The 18652-nt window shown below is 39.8% G+C and overlaps 3 protein-coding genes across 4 annotated transcripts in view; 2 read left to right on the top strand and 1 right to left on the bottom strand.

The window, feature by feature from the left end:
• Positions 1-752: 752 nt before the first annotated feature.
• Positions 753-9195, bottom strand: LOC116042479 (glutaminyl-peptide cyclotransferase). Its single transcript, XM_031288651.2, has 7 exons — positions 8962-9195; positions 6241-6387; positions 5568-5849; positions 3939-4106; positions 2805-2904; positions 2207-2320; positions 753-2113 (listed from the first exon to the last, which is right to left on the bottom strand). The coding sequence occupies exons 1-7, from the start codon at positions 9091-9093 to the stop codon at positions 1932-1934; spliced, it is 1125 nt and encodes a 374-aa protein (XP_031144511.1). The 5' UTR covers positions 9094-9195; the 3' UTR covers positions 753-1931.
• Positions 9196-9732: 537 nt separating this feature from the next.
• On the top strand, positions 9733-16951 carry mocs3 (molybdenum cofactor synthesis 3). Its single transcript, XM_031288696.2, has 13 exons — positions 9733-9985; positions 11023-11155; positions 11267-11359; positions 12495-12615; positions 13548-13622; positions 13835-13952; positions 14139-14247; positions 14349-14411; positions 14922-15085; positions 15269-15316; positions 15879-15975; positions 16057-16164; positions 16741-16951. Exons 1-13 carry the CDS (start codon positions 9893-9895, stop codon positions 16896-16898), a joined length of 1380 nt encoding a protein of 459 aa, XP_031144556.1. The 5' UTR covers positions 9733-9892; the 3' UTR covers positions 16899-16951.
• A 625-nt stretch (positions 16952-17576) lies between these two features.
• Positions 17577-18652, top strand: part of prkd3 (protein kinase D3) — a 36346-nt gene continuing 35270 nt past the window's right edge. The window contains exon 1 of one of the 2 annotated variants that reach the window (XM_031288664.2): positions 17577-18007. The gene's annotated coding sequence lies outside the window, so the exon portion shown is untranslated. The remainder of the gene's footprint in view (positions 18008-18652) is intronic. The other variant, XM_031288663.2, reaches the window with a different exon arrangement.

An 18652-nucleotide genomic window follows, 5' to 3' on the forward strand; every position in this document is an offset into this window, starting at 1 on the left:
TGTTCCAGCATGCATGGTTTCCTTGCTGGTTGGACTAAGCCAAGACATTTTGAATAGTTCTTTAGATTGAAGTTAAAAATATTTTCTTCACTGCAGTTTAACCGAGTAATTTTGGTGATTACTGACAGGTAGAATGCCTGCGGTAAGCTTTTATAGAAAACACAAAAGAAGTGAGGATGAGTGTGATTAGCACATTATAAGGCAAGAAGAAAATGTATCTCTATAAAGCACTCCAGGTCATGAAAGCTTTACCACTGTATTTAAAGACAGTTTTCCCAACTTTCTGGAAACTATACAACACATTGCAGTCTTAGGTGACTAATGGCCCTTCAAGCACTTATTCTTTTTAATCTCCTTCAAGACAAGATATACAGTATGTTTGTGTACGTTGTTGCCAGGCATCGCAAACATTTCTGACTGCAGCAAACGGGAGAGTCAGATCCACGTTCAGTTCTCATGGGAGTGGGCTGGATTAAAGGGGATCTGGGTGGTGTGGAATTCAGGGGAGGTCCTCCCTGATAGGATTAAGTGAATCATGGGATTGTTGTAGAGGTAAGGCGGAGGGATGGAAGGGGTGTTTGGTCTGTTGAAGAGGAGAGGGCCCAAGCTTTTAAAGCTGAGAGAGGAAGAAAGACTTGAGCACCAGATGGAAAGCTGGAAGAACTGCATTAGTAACGCTATTGTTTTAGGTTAGAATTACAGAAAAAGTTAACATTTCCTCATACAAAAGGTCACCTTAGATAACCACTATGATCATCATCATGAGCGTCAGAGCGACTTCTTTATTCACAGTATTTAACAGTAAAACAAAGACTCGTAAAGATAAGCAAACTCTGCATGGTCTCGCTTGTATTCTGAATCAACATTTATTTCAGCCTCAAAATATAGGAAGTCCAGTTTTGGCACTGTATATTATTCTGGGATCTACATTAAGATCGGGCTACTAATGTGATTTCAACAAAGGAAGGCAAAACATCAGCACAGGAAGTTATCCACTTCACAATCTAAGATGACAGGATATGAAGGGCTAAAGAATACATATAAACCCACTTCCTGCCCCTGACAGGTTTGCTCTGAACACATTTTCGTAGGAGAGGATATGTCACGTAACCTAGGCTGTAGCTAAAACATGTTATGTGGGTTGCCTTATACTCTGTTCTTTTGGTAGCATCATGTTATATATGTTATACATTGTATATATTTATCACACATGACAGGTCAGAGATTCCGGATGTTATTACACGACTATAAGCAGGCTACAGTGGTCCCCATAGCAATTCATAATTAAATTATCACCAACTTTAGACTTTAGCAATGCATTCATGTATTTCAATGTTGCCAGGGAAATGAAGGTGGAAAAATAAAGGGTGTCATAGCATTTTAACTGCTTACAATTATTTTCTTTAAGCTCTGCGCTGTGCTTTTTCCTTCTCTTTGAGGCACCATATCCTAGACATTAGCATTGATGCCTCATCACAGTGTAAAGGAGGGTTTGAAGCCGATATAAAGAGAGCAGTGTAGTAAAAAACACACAGGAGATCCTGTGTGCTGGGGACTTAAGACCTAAAGGCAAGATGAAGCTTCAGAATCTTGAAGTCTCTTTTGAACCCATTTGGGAACAAAGTACATTTCACGTACCAAAGCTCAAATATGTTTAGAAAAAGATTGCAAAATAAAAAAATGTCGATGTAGATGACATCAAGCATCTCTAAACACATTCTTTATGTAAAATGTTTTGTGGGGCTGGCACCTGTCTGATGTGCAGTGTTGAGTCTCAACCTCACAATTAAAAGGTCAATGAATACATATTGTTGGTGTTTAAACAGCATTAAATACAGTGTATTCCTTCAGTCTATAAAACAACAGCTGAAGATCTTTACTACAGTGAAACATTAAAAGAAAGTTGTCAAATTGGTATGCTGGGATTTTTTTTATGGGGCATTCTGTGGGTTTGCAGGGATGGCGGGTCTGGCGTTGAGGTACTCCAGAACAAAAACCTGCAGGATCTTGTTGAGGTTCTGAATAGTGGAGCGATCCAGGTTCTGCTCGTTGTCATCAAACGTGTGCCACACGGACGGGAAGGGGGAGGGGATAAGGTGGAGGATGCGCACACCTGACAGAGAGGCACAGAATGAGGGTCACTCGACAGAGCTACACAATATATGTAATCATATTTTGCATTAGTTGTGTTACTTGGTGTGTCTACCTCTGTTTAGGAATGGTATGTGATCATCTTGTACATGGCCAACAGGATGATTGGGCCAGAAATATTGCACGTTGTTATGATCCACAAGCTGGTTCATGGAGTGTAAACGCCTTTCTGAGGATATAAGAGGGAGGACAAAGCGTAAAAATAATGTCCATCTGTTAGTTCAGTTTAAAGAAAATTGTACAGGTATCATTTAATTGTTTGATAAATCAATAATTTGCTGTTTTGCTTCATCAGGACTGTGTAGGTGTAGTTTGATCTCTCTCTATCTCTAATAATGCTCTATTAGCAATTTAGCAAAGCTAAATATATATATATATATATATATATATATATATATATATATATATATATATATATATATATATATATAATTAGGATATAATCTCCATAGTGCAGTCATAATAGCACACGAGTTGCAAAGAAGTGACAAATGTGCAATAATTTGACTGTCAGCACAGTTGCCCCATTGGTGATGATGACTGAATATGACTGTATTAATGACTAGTGATTAAAGTGACTTATGTTTGTGGCACACAGTCACTAAAGTAAACAGACTTACATAGTGTTTACAGGGATTATTATGATTATTTACCAATGCTCTGCAGCCTGGAGAGCCAGTGTGTTGTGCTGGGGAACTGGTTGCCGAAGCGTGGGGTAGGAGCCCCGATCAGGTCCATCAACACAAAAAGATCCTGGAGGGGAAGAAACAGGGAGAAAGGAGGGAAAAAATGATGGTGATACTCATGAGAAGCTGTCTACACATCCATCTACAAGTTAGTTTCTATAATAATCACTACGGGTAGTTTTTTTGGCAGTTTACAGATTATCTGTATCGGCGTTTTATTTGCCTGATAACCGATAAAGTTAATTAATTAAAAAGGGCTCACTCGGGCGCCCGGATAGCTCAGTTGATAGATAAATAGAGGTTTACTCCTCGACGCAGCAGGCCAGGGTTCGACTCCGACCTGCGGCCCTTTGCTGCATGTCATTCGCCCTCTCTCTCCCCTTTCATGTCTTCAGCTGTCCTGTCAAAAATAAAGGCTGAAAATGCCCCCCAAAAAAATCTCTACCTCTAAAAGTGCTCTACTTTGTATAATATGTTGAAAGTTTCTAATTTATTAAAAAATTGCTTAAAGCGTTTAAACAAAGTTTTGTGTTGGAGTTTGTAACATTCCAAAATCTTAATTTTTATTTAAGATTTTCATTAACTACTAATAATCGGTATTGGCCTTGAAAAACCAGTATCGGTCGATCCTTAATAATCACACAGACACACACAGACACACACACACACACACACACATTCACGCACCCACGCACGCATGCAGATACTGTCTGCTTTATCTCTGTCTATCCACACAGGAATGTCGACATTTGTAGATAGCCAGTTGCCCTATCTCTCCATGGTTAGGATACAGAAATATATACCAATTAATGTGACATCTTGTTATTATAGACTGTATAAAAAATCATGTTTGATATCAAGACACCCAAGCCTCCCAGATGATAAAATGGGTGGCTTTGTGATTTGAGATTTCTTCGAAATACAAAACTATTTAAGACACACACCTCCCTGGTTGAGGGGTATGTGTGGGCTGTGCGTGTAAAACGGGATCAGGGCTAAGCAGATTGTATTGAGATGGGATGATATTGGGTATGATTAAGTGATTATACTACTCTCAGGTGGGCTAGGCAGAAAAGGTGTGAGTAGAGAACTGTGGTGTACTATGCCGTGTAGTTGGTTGGTGTCTGTGGCTCCGGCGGGGTGTGGCGTGCTCTCCATCTTCTGGGCAAGGTGGCGAGAGCCATAAAGGGAGTCTGTGCCCGTCCACTGGAAAAGAGCCTCCTCTCCATCAAAGAAAAGCAACTGCAGAGTCAGGTCGGGATTGGAGCTCTACATGTGAGGGGAAAAAAAGACAGTGAAGGCATTCCCAGAGTTATGCTGCCCTCTAGTGGTTTTGAGGTTACAGTGACAAGAAACCTGCCTGAGGTTTTCTCAGATAGTTTTTATGTGAAATATTTCTTTTTAATTTTGTGACACCCCAAAAATAAGCTTCTGTGATGGTCGGTTTACAATTTCTTCTATGTCATTTATCAGCTATGATATTGATTATGTGTCCACCTCTATGGCATCTAATGTATTAGTATTCAATAGGATTCCTATTCCCACTGTGACTGACAGCTGAGTCTGATAAACATCCCTCCCTGTCACAGGCCCTGTCATTGCCCGCCCAACAGACAAGAATCTGAGCTCAACTGTGAAACAGGGAAAGGCCAGAGGAACAAGCTGCATGAATACAAAGTGTTTTCCTTATGATTCACTTGTTTGTGGAGTAATTTAATATTGTTGTTGGCAACTTTGTGTTAATTCCCATAAAAACAGCACCAATAATTATAGCTTTTGTACTCAAAATGTTGTTGTTGCCAATGATGTTGTGTTTGAGCAGAGGTTTGTTCATACATAAAGGTTCATGGCAGTCTATAAATTATACCTAATATGAAAAAAATATTTAGATTGAGAGAATTTCCTTAGGCCTTCACCTACAATAAGCTATTTTTTCCTATATTTAGCAATGAAAATGCATAAGGGATAAGGCTGGCAAAATTCTACATATTTCTTATTGTAAACAAATCACAAGAAAAGAAGAAATTGATCCTACTAACAGGTGTTTTGTGTGTAGCTGAAGCCTGATGTAGAATATTCATTCATATATGAGCCACAATGTTGCACTGGTTGACATGTTCCTTCATTACTATTACCATGGGCATTGTATTTTATTTTAAAGTCAATCGCACAGGGATGTGTATTAATCTGCAGCTGAAAATAGTCCCTAAAAATGCACTATTTACTCCGGTTTAAGTAATGTTAGCTTAAAAACTACGCTGCCCAGCTGTTTCAGGAAATTACGTTTTTTTAAAATAATGAAACTGAAAGTTGGAAAGTACTGAGAGACAGACTAATGCATAATTGGTGTTGGTCTTTTCGTGAAACACTTGTAATTGTTTCTCATGTTTAAGTGACATGAAGTCTGAAAATCTAGAGTGATGTTAACCCAGTTCCTGGAACTGTCTGCAACATGTTTGGCCTTGTTTTCCCCAAAGCTTACTGTCATTAGTCTTGTTGTTGTATGACTTGCCTGTGATTCATGGCCACAACACAAGTCAGTGCACAACCACAAAAACTAAAACACAGCCCCAAAATGGCCTGGGTATCATTCAATGCACTGATCTAATGCACACCTCAGGGATTTGAGGCATCTACACATAGATGACAGATAGACAGATAGGCCAGTAGCCTAATGTATAGTATGCCCTTTAACTTCGGACGCAGCTTTAGGTCATGCTAGGCCACCACCTTCTGAGCTTTCAGTTCTTCATCCAGGGCTCGTGCCAGCTCCAACATCATGGCACAGGGAACAGCAGAATCAGTGGCGCCTTGGAACTCCCTCCCGTGCCATTGTGGTGGGTAGTACTTGGAGTCGTAGTGACAGGCCAGGACAAGGCGGCGATTGGCTGACGAGTTGAGGGTGGCAACTAGGTTAGTGAAGGGCAGGGTGCCGTAGGGTGTTTCTGACGCAAACTTATCCTCCGTCACCTCCCAGCCTGCTCCGAGGGAACCAAGGGTTGTTTTGATATGCTGTGAACACACACAAAGATTACTTGTTAGTAATGAGCATTCAGTCCGTACCTCACCTTATCACCACCTTACTAATTAGCTGATCTAAGGCTGTGGCAATATAACCTGTTGCTTTCCAATGATCCAGGAATGAAACACAATGTTTCTGATAACTTCCTGAAGTGGTTGTATTTTCTACTATGACAACATATTGGGGCATAGAAGGTGGAAGACTCATGCACAGGTGATAGGTGATGCCTTTAGTTGTCAATAAATGGCAATAAAATAGTGTTTTCCCATGAAGCAACAGTAACAGGATTTTGACATTTTTCTTTCCATTTATTGTCAAATACGTGTTACATGTTTTCTGTATTTGAAAATGGTCCAGCAATGATCATGTAAATAAATTCACCTCCTGCACGGCCTGGCTGCCTGCAGAGCCTGGGTACCTGGTAACCAGCAGCGGCCTCAGGTCCCTCAGCCACATCTGCTCCAGGTCAGTGTGAGACAGGGCGGCAGTGATCTCATCTTGTGTTAGAGTGAGAGCTCGGTGATGGAGCTGAACAGAGCCAGAGGAAACAAACAAAATAGTACAAAATAGATGAGAAATATGGACTGGTTTTCTTCGCTGATCTTTTTGATGAGAATTCTTTTCTGCCCTTCGAAGCCCTGGTTAGAGATCATAATATTCCAAGGTCACACTTCTTCAGATATCTCCAAGTCCGCAATTTTTCCTCCAAACATTTCCCTACTTACCCCAAGCCACCAAATAAAGACTCAGCATATGATCTATTAAATCTGAATCCATGGAACAGGGGTCTGATCTCTAAGACATATAATATAATACATAATATTGATCCTCCATCACACACTAGAATACGTGAAGCCTGGGAAAGGGACCTGGAAATTGTAATCCTGGTTGATGTCTGGGCTAAATGCATCTCCAGCATACACACATCCCCAATGTGGGACTATGTCTCGAGTTTGTTTGTATATGTATGTATGCTCATTTCTGTATATTGAAAACGCCTAAAATAAAGTTATATTTAAAGAAAAATAGATGAGAAATAGCATTTGGTTCAATTGATATGTACATGTAGGAAGGAATTAAGGGTGTTCAGACAGACATTTGCAATATGGCTGGTAACATCAGTGCTGTGATCTATGGTCTACTGTTAAGCACTGCAGTGTTGCAAACAGGGTATGGAACATAGCCTATTATTAAGCAATATTTACTCATGTTTTCAGTCAGTGTCTGCAATGTCAACAATGTCTTAGTGTAGGAATATGGAAGTTTTTCTGCGATGCATTTCAATTAAGCAGCAAAGTGGATGACTCACAGCATACAGAACAATTGTGTCACAACACTCTCTCATATTACTGGAAACCACTCACGGGGTCACTGTCAGTTACTGTAATATCACATCCTATAACAATGTCTAAAAAAGCCACACAGTATGTTAACATAAAAAAATTGATGAGTGTGAATAGACACTGATTGAATGTCAAAATACACACAGGGCTACTTTAGAAAATCAGGAATCTATAGAATAAAGAGGCAGAAATGTGAAGGGTGCTTGTTAACATGCTCTCCCTTGCTCTAGGAAATATAAATTATTTAAAAAAGCAAATCAACCAGTTTGTGTAATTTAAGAAACACAATATGGATCTGGATTCAGGTTTTATGCTGTCAATTCAATATGTGCTAAATGACAGCCACAGGTTAAAAAAACACATTGATTCTTCGATCCCTTGGCTCTTTTTCATTTGGTCTCAAAGTTCACCTGCTGAGCACAGTGGTTGTCCTGGTAACAAACTGAACCGACAGGAAGGACAGAGAGCAGGAGAGAAACAGCCGATGGTGAATATCAGAGAACAGTCACAGCCTGTTTTGTGTGTTATGCACTGCTCGCGCCTCTCCAGTAATAGGCCCTCTGGGTAGAGGTGTGGCAATGTGATATATTGAGATTATCAAATTGATACTGCCAATTATTTTAATTATCAATTATTTTTTCGATCAACTATTTGGTCTTAAAAATGTCAGAAAATAGTGAAACATGTCCATCACATCTACCCAGAGCCCGAGGTGACGTCTTTAAATAACTTGTTTTGTGCGACCAACCGTTCAAAACCCAACAATATTAAACTTTCAATGATATAAAGAGCAAATTATCTCAATTAAGAAGCTGAAACTGGCAGATTTCTGACGTTGTTGCTTGATATGTAATGTATGTATTTTCTATTTTTATAGAAAATCACAGAGGACATTTGTTCTCCCTAATTTAGTTTCACTTTATTGTCTCAGACAATAGGGGAGGGAACATTACTTAAATCTGTTCATCACAATTGAAGCATAAACATTTACTTACAAAACCGGTTCACTGTATGAGTTGGGCCGATACTGTCTCACGTACTGTAATTATAGACACAGTGCAAAATGCATAATTATGTGGTCACAAAGACTGAATATAGTCATCCAGAGCTCTAGGGCTCACTAAGTTCAGAGAGGGTTAAAAGGGGGTTCATTTAAGGTCTATAAATACCAAGACCTGCAATTGGAGGATCAATGATGATGACTGTGCTGCCATAGCAACTAGGCAAGGAGGAGAAGAGAAGAAGTACATAAATAAGGGACATGAATGGCCAAGCATACCCAGGTGTATCTCAGGAGAATTACACAACAGTGCTGGGTAACAATGCAGAGGGTTGCTGGAATATCATAAATTATATAATTACATTATGCATATCAAAACTGTTTTTGGGCACTTATAGTTTTCCCTTTCTCATAATGAATAGTCTACTGGGATATTACTATTTTAAAAGGGAACAAATGAACACACAGAGACACCATATACACAATTGGAGTGAATCATTTTTCAGACAATTCAAACATTTCTCTGACAAAACAAATCAATATATTGGGTTCAGATGCTTTGACGTTACAAAAAAATTAAACAAGATATTTGGAGTTAATTGCAAGCATTCATTTGAGCCTTGTCAAAATACTTGATGCTGTATGTGGCATTTTTTTCACTTTAAGAGACGGGTTTCTTAATGTCTAAATGCACAATTATGACTGCCTGGCAATATGTTGACAACAAAACTTACTAATTACTCGACTTAATTGACTTACTTTTTCTTGTGTCCAGGGAATTCCATCGGTGCAGTGAATTAATGTCACCCAGATGGCCACAGTGTAAAATAAACGCATTTTGGAGGGACTGTGGCTTCGCTCAGCCATCGCTGTTGTCGCTCCTCTCCACATTCCTCTCTCTCCTCTGTGAAAGCTTACAGATCATGTGAAAAGCAGGAGGGAGGACCCGAAGCTCTCTAAACCACAGAGCGTCACTGCCAATGGTTACTGCTGTGTGTGTGTGTGTGTGTGTGTGAGTGTGTGCGTGCGTGCGTGTGTGCGTGTGTGTGTGTGTGTGTGTGTGTGTGTGTGTGTGTGTGTATACGTGCGTTGGCGTGCGCGCGCTTCATCCACTCCCAAGAACCACATGGGTATGACACAGGAACCCCATATATCCCCCTATATAATTGCTCGTTTCAACAACAACTCATGTATTGCATACCTACACATGTCAAGACATAACCCAGTGAACACATTATCTCCTAACTACTGGTCATCGTTTAAATGGGAACTTTATATTTAACAAAAAAACAAAGAAACCCCCACCAAATAAGTAATAGCCTATATTTAAAGATATCATTCTTGCAGGTACTTAAATGGGAATGCTTTGTTTAGAGATTTGTGCAGTACACGGAAGCTTTGGTGGAGTACAAAACATGTTCTTTTTCTAAGAGTAAATAGCATTAAATAGCCTATTTGTTTACTTCTTTTTTATTTGTAAAAGTAAGAAAAGTACATTAGATCAGTGGTTCATACGTCAGCTACCACGTGGTCTCATTGTCACGTGGTCAACCCGGAAGTTTGTACCGTGTTCTTCATGAAGTTCTTGAGTTACATCCATAGACTGTAGCTAAATAAGAATTGTAGCGTCTTTTTTGATATACATATATATTTTCACTGTAAGTTACGTGTTTTCTTAGTGCCAGCAGCCATGGCACAAGAGGCGCGCTGCTTGAAGGCGCAGCTCGAGGAGAAAGAGAAAGAGATCGCTGCTCTGAAGAATAAACTGGCACAACTGGAAAAAGTACGAAAGTCTTAACGTTACTGAAATTACTGTACATTCTGTTATGTTCCTATATACATGTTTTTTATAATCTATTCGCTTTATATTTTATCTAGCAGTTTAGCATTTATGGTGTATGGTACTATCATCTTTGTAACCAAGCAAACATTGCTTATAGCCTGTCATCGAACATAACAGCACGTTTTACGCCAGCTAACGTGAACTTAAACGTTAACATATTCCTCTTATGAACCTGGACACGTGATAGACAGCTTACTAGCTTGTTAGCTAGCAAGTGAAATACATAATTGTCCCGAAGACGATGTGTATCTGAGGGGAAATTCAACATTAAAGCACAGTAACACATAAACCTTGTAATATAAAAATAGGGACGGCTAACAAACACAGAACATATACAGTAGCCTAACTGCAGACATTGTTGAAGCTCCTGATGTCAGTCATCATGAGGCATCCGCACATCCACATCCACATGTGCTGGGCAAATAATGAGCACAAAAAGAGAATTGATTAACTGATTTATATACATTTGAGGAAAATATGCCCAATTATTAAATTACAGGGAGTGATCACACAATACCCTTGTGAATATCACATTACGTATATAATTAAATGCAAAAATCATGTAAATGTAATCCTAGAATGCAGTGCTATAATTATACATTCAGGTTTCTTTGAACTAACAAATAAATCAATGGTAAATGTGCCATCAGGGAGACAGAAAGTTTTAAAAGTTCCAAAATAAATCTGGATATTTTAAATAAATAAAGAGATAATGCACACTTGACTCATTTAATCTTGCATGCTGAATAGAATATAAATAAGCATACTACAGTATAAGCCACTTATATCTTTCCATATGAAGAGCTTTTCCCAAATAACACCTTATGTCAGACATATGGGCTGTAGACATATGCAAAGAGAGATCATTATATTATAGAGGCAGGCTGCTGAGGGCTTTGATGCCACCTGGCTCAAAACTTAACTTAAAACTTGTTTCTTATATCATGTGTAATCATTTCTCCCCGATGTGATATAAGAGCCATGCCTCTGGACTGGAGCTGTATGAAAAAGTGACCCCCCTAACCCCCCTGAAAGCCAAAACAGCCCTAAGCAATGAGGACATCATGCGGTACAGTAGACAGCTCCTTCTGCCTGAGCTGGGTGTACAAGGTACGGATGGCTACAGACAGTGATATTCTGATATACAGTACAGTTAGCATTCTGTCAAGTGAGATTAATGGTATGACTAAACACAACAAAGTGAATCTTGATTGCCCACAGGTCAGCTAAACTTATCCAAGACCTCAGTGCTGATTGTGGGCTGTGGAGGACTGGGCTGCCCCCTGGCACAGTATCTTGCAGCAGCAGGCATAGGTAGGTAATCTAGTTGATTAATGCTCAGCATGACCTTGTGCCAAATAAATCAAATCATTAACCTTGAAATAAATCTGCTGTATGGGTGTGAGTAATTGTTGAGCTGTCAACGGGTTGTCTTTTCCCTTAGGCCAGGTCTAAAATTAGGAATCTGGCTCACCTCCCAGTGGCTGGTAAACTAAATAAATGTAGCTGTGGGGAAGAGGTTTGCAGCCATTAATTTCCATTTCCAAAAAGAAATATATCACACCACCCATTTTAGTCCCGTTTAATGATTAAAATCAGGTACACTGGAAAAGCTTAGGTAAAGAGACAAGAGTGTATTCACAGATTCTTATTTGACCCTTGTGTTGTCTTTCAAAATTTATTTTTTGACGTTTTTGTTTTTGTCGTCCAGATTCTTTTGAGGCCTTTTTTATACCTTTTTGTCACTTATATGCAACACTAACACCAACTTGTTACCACAAGTTTTACACTTATTCTTGGAATTTATGGTCAACAAACCTCATTTATATGAAATTATACCTAATTTTTGAGTTAAAAAAGCAGAAATTATAAATTATTTTGACTAATAGTTAAGATCAGAAGATGTTGATAATCACAGACTAGTATATGTCAAAGTTTAGTCAGGATATTGTTTCGAAACCAAAATTTAATAGAAGACCCAAAATGTTATGCAGGTAATCATTGATTTTACCTGAAGAACATATCGAACCATCCATGTTATTTTGGGGCGATTTGGTTCAAAGGAAACACATATTTCTGTATTAAAAAACTTTAAAAACGGGTCAAATTTGACCCAAGGACAATACAAGGGTTAAGACTTACTTATTTTGTGAATATGTTTTTCTTCTCAGTCAAAATTTTACTACCTGCTGCCTCAGGTGAAGTTTCAACCACATTTTTTGGGCTTTAAAACCAACTAGGGAAAACCAGAAAAACAAAGAAAGCAGATACACAATTTGAGTTAAGTTCAACAGAGAGGAACTGCAGATAAAAAGTGTCAAGTCTTACAAAGCCACACTTTGTTAAATTTGTACCCCGGTTATAGAGTTTAATCTTCATGGTTCGCCGACGTTATCCAGGTTTGACATTTTTTTCTAAAGCCTTTCTGACTGACTTTGTGTCTCTGCAGGGCGCCTGGGCCTGCTGGACTATGACGAGGTGGAGCTCAGTAACCTGCACAGACAGGTGCTGCATGGGGAGGAGAACCAGAACCAAGCAAAGGCTCTGTCGGCTGCCAATTCAGTTAAAAGGTACCGATTGGCGTCTGCAGACATCGGATGAAAATGTATAATGTGTGGTACCTAACAGGTCAAAAGCACCATTTCAATATTATCTAGTAGAGCAAAAGTGTTTTGGAGTATTTGAGAAATGTAATCCTGCATACATTTGTGCCAAAAATGCACAGACAGACTTGAGACAGAGAAGTAATTATTTTTGATATTATTAGTAAATGTTGTCTAACTATGATAAGTGCTCTGTTTCTATGTGTTTTGTGACCATTTGGTTGCAGTGTAATGCATGCTGGCGCACTCCAGTCTCACCACAGGTTATATTTGGTTGTGTATTTCACCCGAGTCTGCAAATATTGTGTAAACATGTTATTTTAGAGACAGCTGTTTTTGGTGCCTTTCTCCCTCACAGTGGGCCTAGTGTGGTTCACGCACGCACGCACGCACGCACGCACGCACGCACGCATGCACGCACGCACGCACGCACGCACGCACGCATTGTATAGCCATGACCACATGAGGGCGCCGTTTCTCTTACTAGCAAATATCTTGTACGTTGTTTTGATGCTGTGTCTCACACACACACACCCTCTTACTTTAATTGTTCATTACTGATAATTTACTACATACACAATACAACTTGTAATACAAGAGTCTTGAGTTGATTTTGATAGTTAGGACAGACAGTAAAGATTAGGAGGGAGCAAGAAGAGCAGGAGCCATAATGGGATTAAGGTCCCATGTCAGATTCAAAACTCACATGTTGCCATTTGTGGTTTGTTCTTTGTTCTTGGATTAACCAAACCACCAATATGACCCTATGACCCTGCTTGTTTTAAGACATGTGTTAGAAATACTAATCTGCTTGTAATAAAGCTGCTAATTATGGAGGACCAAAACCAGACTTCTTAGTAAATGAATTGATATTTTTGAATGTGATTTCATGTCTCCAGGTTGAACTCAACAGTAGAGTGTATCCCCTACCACCTGCAGCTCTCGTCGGAGAACGCCTTGCAACTCATTCAACAGTATCCTGCTGCAACCTACATCTGTTACACAGACCTGCTTATTCTTTGCCATGAAACTATCTTACAGCTGCCACCCCCTAAGTCTTTTTCAGGCCTATATTGCTTATATTGCATGACTAGTGTTTTAGATATTGAGTTAGGAAATGTGTACATGTGTCTAACCATTAATATGAACTCTGCCTGTGATGACACTTTGACTTTGCTGACCTCATATATGACATTGTGGCTGATTGTTCAGACAACGTCCCCACTCGTTATCTGGTGAATGACGCCTGTGTGCTCAGTGGCAAGCCTCTGGTGTCAGCAAGTGCACTGAGAATGGAGGGACAGGTAAGGTAGAAAGGCTTTTGTGCATCAATGTGGCAGAAGTCCATCAGCTCCTCTAGATGTGTAATGTTATCTTACCAGCGTTAAAGCCTTCTTGCTCTGTCTGTCTGTGTGTGTGTGTGTGTGTGTGTGTGTGTGTGTGTGTGTGTGTGTGTGTGTGTGTGTGTGTGTGTGTGTGTGTGTGTGTAGCTGACAGTATATAACTACTGTGGAGGCCCCTGCTACAGATGTCTGTACCCACTACCCCCACCACCAGAGACAGTGACCAACTGTTCTGACGGAGGGGTGTTGGGAGTGGGTGAGTCTTGTCCCCTTACTTGCCCAGGAGCCATTAACTTTATACAAAGTATATTCTTTGTAAATGATAATTGTTAGTAACATGTTCCACTTTTCTTTAAGTTCCAGGGATAATGGGCTGCTTCCAAGCTTTGGAAGTCCTCAAGATTGCCTCTGGACAAGGCTGTATCCTTTGGTTTCCCATTCTGAACTCCCACATTACATACAGTACCTACCTTGGACATTTTGTTGCTTTACATCAGAATTTTCCGCAGAGTCATCTGGATGAATCAACAAAGAACTGCTGAAAGTGCTTTCATTGTAGCAAAGTTAGCGATGGGAAGGGTTTTTAGTGCCTGTCTGATAAAATATGCACTCTGCTGACTCTTCATTTGCCATTCCCATGAGAACTCTTTTGAAGCTGTTGTGGTTAAAGTGTTCTCATGCTAACATTAAGACTCACATCAGAGAGTAGACTTCCCATATCCTGCCCTCTGTCTTGCATTGTGATACCCATGCTAACACCTGGCCCTCATGCATCAGCCAGGGAAGTACTGTACTGTTTTCCTATCAAAACGGCTGAATATTGCTATGGTGCTCATACACAAATGGGGGACGTGGCAGCCGATTCTCTGAATCAAGCAACGCGGTGATACTTTTCAACAAAGTAGCCTTTTCCTTGACACGGCTTGCCAGCTTCCTGCGGCCAACAGCTGGTGATGTTTGACGCTCAAGATACCAGATTCAGGTCCATCAAGTTGCGGCCCAAGCAGGCCGGCTGTGCAGTGTGCGGAGAGAACCCCAGTGTAAGCCAGCTAGTGGATTATGAGGCGTTCTGTGGGTCTGCTGCCACTGATAAGGTTGGTCATAAGAGTCAGAACTGCTGGGGTACCCCGTATTATGGGGTTGTGCACATTTTCACAGGAATGTTTCTTTTTGTAAGTAATAAGAAGTGTTTCTGACATCTGCTGGATTTTGCCATACATGCCATTATTCTCTAATCGTAGGAAAAACCTCTCATTGCCTGATATCATGTGTTTCAGTGCCGCAAACTCAACCTCCTTTCCAAAGACCAGAGGATCACAGTACAGGTAGGGAATATATAGTCCAGAACAGTTGGCCGTTGCGTGACTCCCTGTATTTAGTGCTGTTTATTGTATGATTACTCACAATTTTCATGTGCATTCATAAACTGATTACATCTCAGCGCTGACCCAGCCCCAAATGGGAAATGACTTAAAATGTGCCTGTAGATTTTCTGTGGGAAAGAATAACATGTTCTATTTGGCAGTGAGAGCAGTGGTAGTGGATTGCATCTGTTCCTGGAGAATTGGTGCTTTCAAACCCACTGAGTCATTAGGCACAGAGATTGGGATCATGATTGATTGGGCTGTAATCGAGATTGTGCAAAGGGTCTCTATTTAGAAAACAGTTTTGTTTCCTGTGATTTAAGGAAAAGCAGTTACAATGTTCATATTACTCCACAAATCCAAATCCAAGCAACATTTCAACATTTGCTGAGAGTAATTTAGGTTTCCCTGTTCAACTATAGATATTAATCAATGTCTTTACCCAAAAGATAAAGCCACGCCTCTCTCTAATTATAAAGTTATTAGTGTTTGTGCATTAAGGCCTGTTTTAATGTAATTCCAGGATTATAAATCGATAATGGACAATGCAGAGCCCCATCTCTTGTTGGATGTGCGCCCTCCTGTGGAGGTGGATATATGCCACTTACCTTTCTCTCTCAGTATCCTTTCAGTGATGGAGGCACAACATCAATCTCCTATTTCCCATTTCTGTGTGATTATGCTCCTTATATTGTTGCCAGACATTCCCCTCTCAAGTTTAGAGGAGAGGAAGAGTGAACATATGCAATTACTTCAGGAGAGAATCAGCCAGTTGAAACAGCAGATGGAAGGTGACTGCTGGCCTCCAGGTAACATGTCAAAACACCTTTTAGGGTCCGTACATGTTGTTTGAAATGAACAGGCACGTAGAGCCACTTGTGCATATTCACAGTCCACTTTGTGGTCTCATACAGTAGGGCCACAGGCTTATTTTGGATAGCTAGTAACAGGTTGTAATGGGGTTGCTAGGTGAACCCTTTTTCCAAAACAAGTGTGGTCAATCTGAGCAGCTGGCCTGCTTCAGAGAAATTAATATTCAAAATGTTATTTTGGTGAGGTTCTGGGCATTGAGCTTTCTTTATCAGTGAGCTAAATTTAGCTTTGTGGCGTTTTAGCTTAGCATTTAATACAGCCTTGGTTGTTTATTATTTGCACAATCAACTTTATGATTTTAAGAATATCACTTAATGTAATATTTGTGTCATTCAAACTCTTGTGTTCAGCTTTCTGTACCTTACAGTGTTTCTCTGTGTTCTTTCATCATAGTTAAGACTAAGTATATTGAAGTTAATTAATACTTTGAATCTAATGCATAGTGAGTCTTTAAGATTCACTGGTGTCGCCAAACTAATCTCTCAGTGTTTTCTCTCTGCCAATTCCTCCAGTGTATGTGATCTGTAAGCTGGGTAACATCTCTCAGAAGGCGGTGCAGGTTGTAGAGAAGATGAGTGGATCAGAAGTGGACAGAATCACAGTGAAAGACATCAGTGGAGGCCTCATGGCTTGGGCAAAGAGAATAGACCCCACGTTTCCACAGTACTAATCCATTTTAAATGCTTTTTTTTTTTTTGTCAATAAACTGCATTCTGTTTGTCATCAATGTTGATTTTGTTTTCTTATATATACTGTATGTGTACGGAACATCTTCCAGGTAAATTGACTTTATTGTCATTACTGAACAGCAAAATCTCACATACAAAGTGTAACAATAGACCAGTTCCTAAAATGTGTTGTGTAACCTGCTGTGTATAGATCGTGTATAGAGCTGGCAGTTAGATAATACGTAAGCATCTTTGCAAAATCAAGTCCCTCTTCCTGTTTTTTCTTTCAGCTCTTAGAATTAGTAATAGTTAATTGAACAGATAACTTCCTCATTTCAAAGGAAATAAACATACCCTTTCCATGTCAGGGTCCTGAAGCAGACACAATGGCCCATATAGTCCTGTTTTCCCTTTAAACCTCTGTTAAGCTGTTTAGGCTATAGGTTGAGAGACAACATAGTAGAGACTTCAACTTTCTTGTTTATTTATTAAAGTACAGTGAAATCAATTCATTTCTCATTTTGCTGGGGACATTAAAAGGAACCCGTTCAAGGGCACATGAGGACTCTTGGACCCCACTTTGGAAACCAGTTACAAACCGATCCGGGTCGTGTAGAATAAAGTTTTGTTTCTTGGCATGGCCAAGTTGAAATAACGGAAAAGAAAAGCACATGCGCATTGACTTGAGCTCCATCGGAGGCGCCATTGCTTCACATATCGCTGTAGTTCAAGTTTTCCTCCCCACACATGGAAAGTCAGTTATGCGGAGAAAATAAAAAGACTCCAAGCCCCAGCGACGGTCGCTGCTCTTTTTCTCGTCAAGCAGGGGGAGTAGACACAGCTGGAGGGAATAAAGATGCGCATGAATTTACAATCAGGAATAAAAGATAAGAGAAAATAAATGGACGGCTCGGTTAGTCTCAGCTCGCATGTATGTAAAACTAATGTCGCAATTTGTTAGATGTAAACTACGACGCTGCGCTTTTGCGTGTGACTTCCATACAGTGCAGAATTTGAAACTACAGACTCCGCTTTCCTCAGTTGATGGAGTTACAAAGTTTCTGCAGTAAACTCACAATGGAAAGAAAAGCGCCCTTCGCTGACTGTGAAGGTAAAGTATCATTTCAGAAATATTTAAAGCGACGTTTAGTTGTAAACGGGCTTTACGTGAAGAGATATCTAGTCCAACTATAACAAGTCCTCTGAATGTGTAGATTCAAGTCTTGTATAACTCGTTTTGCTGGCATTCTCGACTCTCGGGTCGTCTTCTGCCAGCAAGCCAATCGAAAGTGGGAGGGGTGCAGATGTTAAGAAGCCTTGTTTCCAGATGTTTGTGAAGTTTGAACTCTGTAAACACAGAAAGGATACGCTTTATCAATCTTTACGTGTCTTTTAGGCTATTGTTTAATTGTTTTGCGCACGAGCAGTAAGGCCTGTTAGTATAGTTTTGTTAGTTTACCGAATGTCAAAAAGGTCGATAGTAAAGTTAAAACTTATGATATTATACACAAAAGTACAAGCTGTGGCTAGCACGGTCCATTTACAAAAAGGCATTTATGAGTTAGCTTAAAGCTAACCCTGGGAAGCACTTACAACCAAAACAATGCAAGGCAGCAACAAAACACAACACAAGTAGGCTAAAAATCTAATGATAGTCTAGGAGAAGTACAAATTCAAGTTTTAAGAAACAATTATAGCAAGGGGAAAAATATTGATAAAGATTTTGTGGTCTTAATTTTGAAAAATATGTATATAA

The sequence above is a fragment of the Sander lucioperca genome, chromosome 18 (genome assembly GCF_008315115.2).
Source record: "Sander lucioperca isolate FBNREF2018 chromosome 18, SLUC_FBN_1.2, whole genome shotgun sequence".
Classification (NCBI taxonomy): domain Eukaryota; kingdom Metazoa; phylum Chordata; class Actinopteri; order Perciformes; family Percidae; genus Sander; species Sander lucioperca.

Excerpts from the sequence above, each read along its gene's own strand:
- mocs3 (XM_031288696.2), top strand. The coding sequence starts at position 9,893 with ATGGCACAAGAGGCGCGCTGCTTGAAGGCGCAGCTCGAGGAGAAAGAG. Across the intron at positions 12,616-13,547 it reads GCTGCCAATTCAGTTAAAAG|GTTGAACTCAACAGTAGAGT; the intron begins GTACCGATTGGC and ends TCATGTCTCCAG. Across the intron at positions 16,165-16,740 it reads AGGTGACTGCTGGCCTCCAG|TGTATGTGATCTGTAAGCTG; the intron begins GTAACATGTCAA and ends CAATTCCTCCAG.
- LOC116042479 (XM_031288651.2), bottom strand. The coding sequence starts at position 9,093 with ATGTGGAGAGGAGCGACAACAGCGATGGCTGAGCGAAGCCACAGTCCC. Across the intron at positions 5,850-6,240 it reads GCAGCCAGGCCGTGCAGGAG|CATATCAAAACAACCCTTGG; the intron begins GTGAATTTATTT and ends GTGTGTTCACAG. Across the intron at positions 2,114-2,206 it reads CATACCATTCCTAAACAGAG|GTGTGCGCATCCTCCACCTT; the intron begins GTAGACACACCA and ends CCTCTCTGTCAG.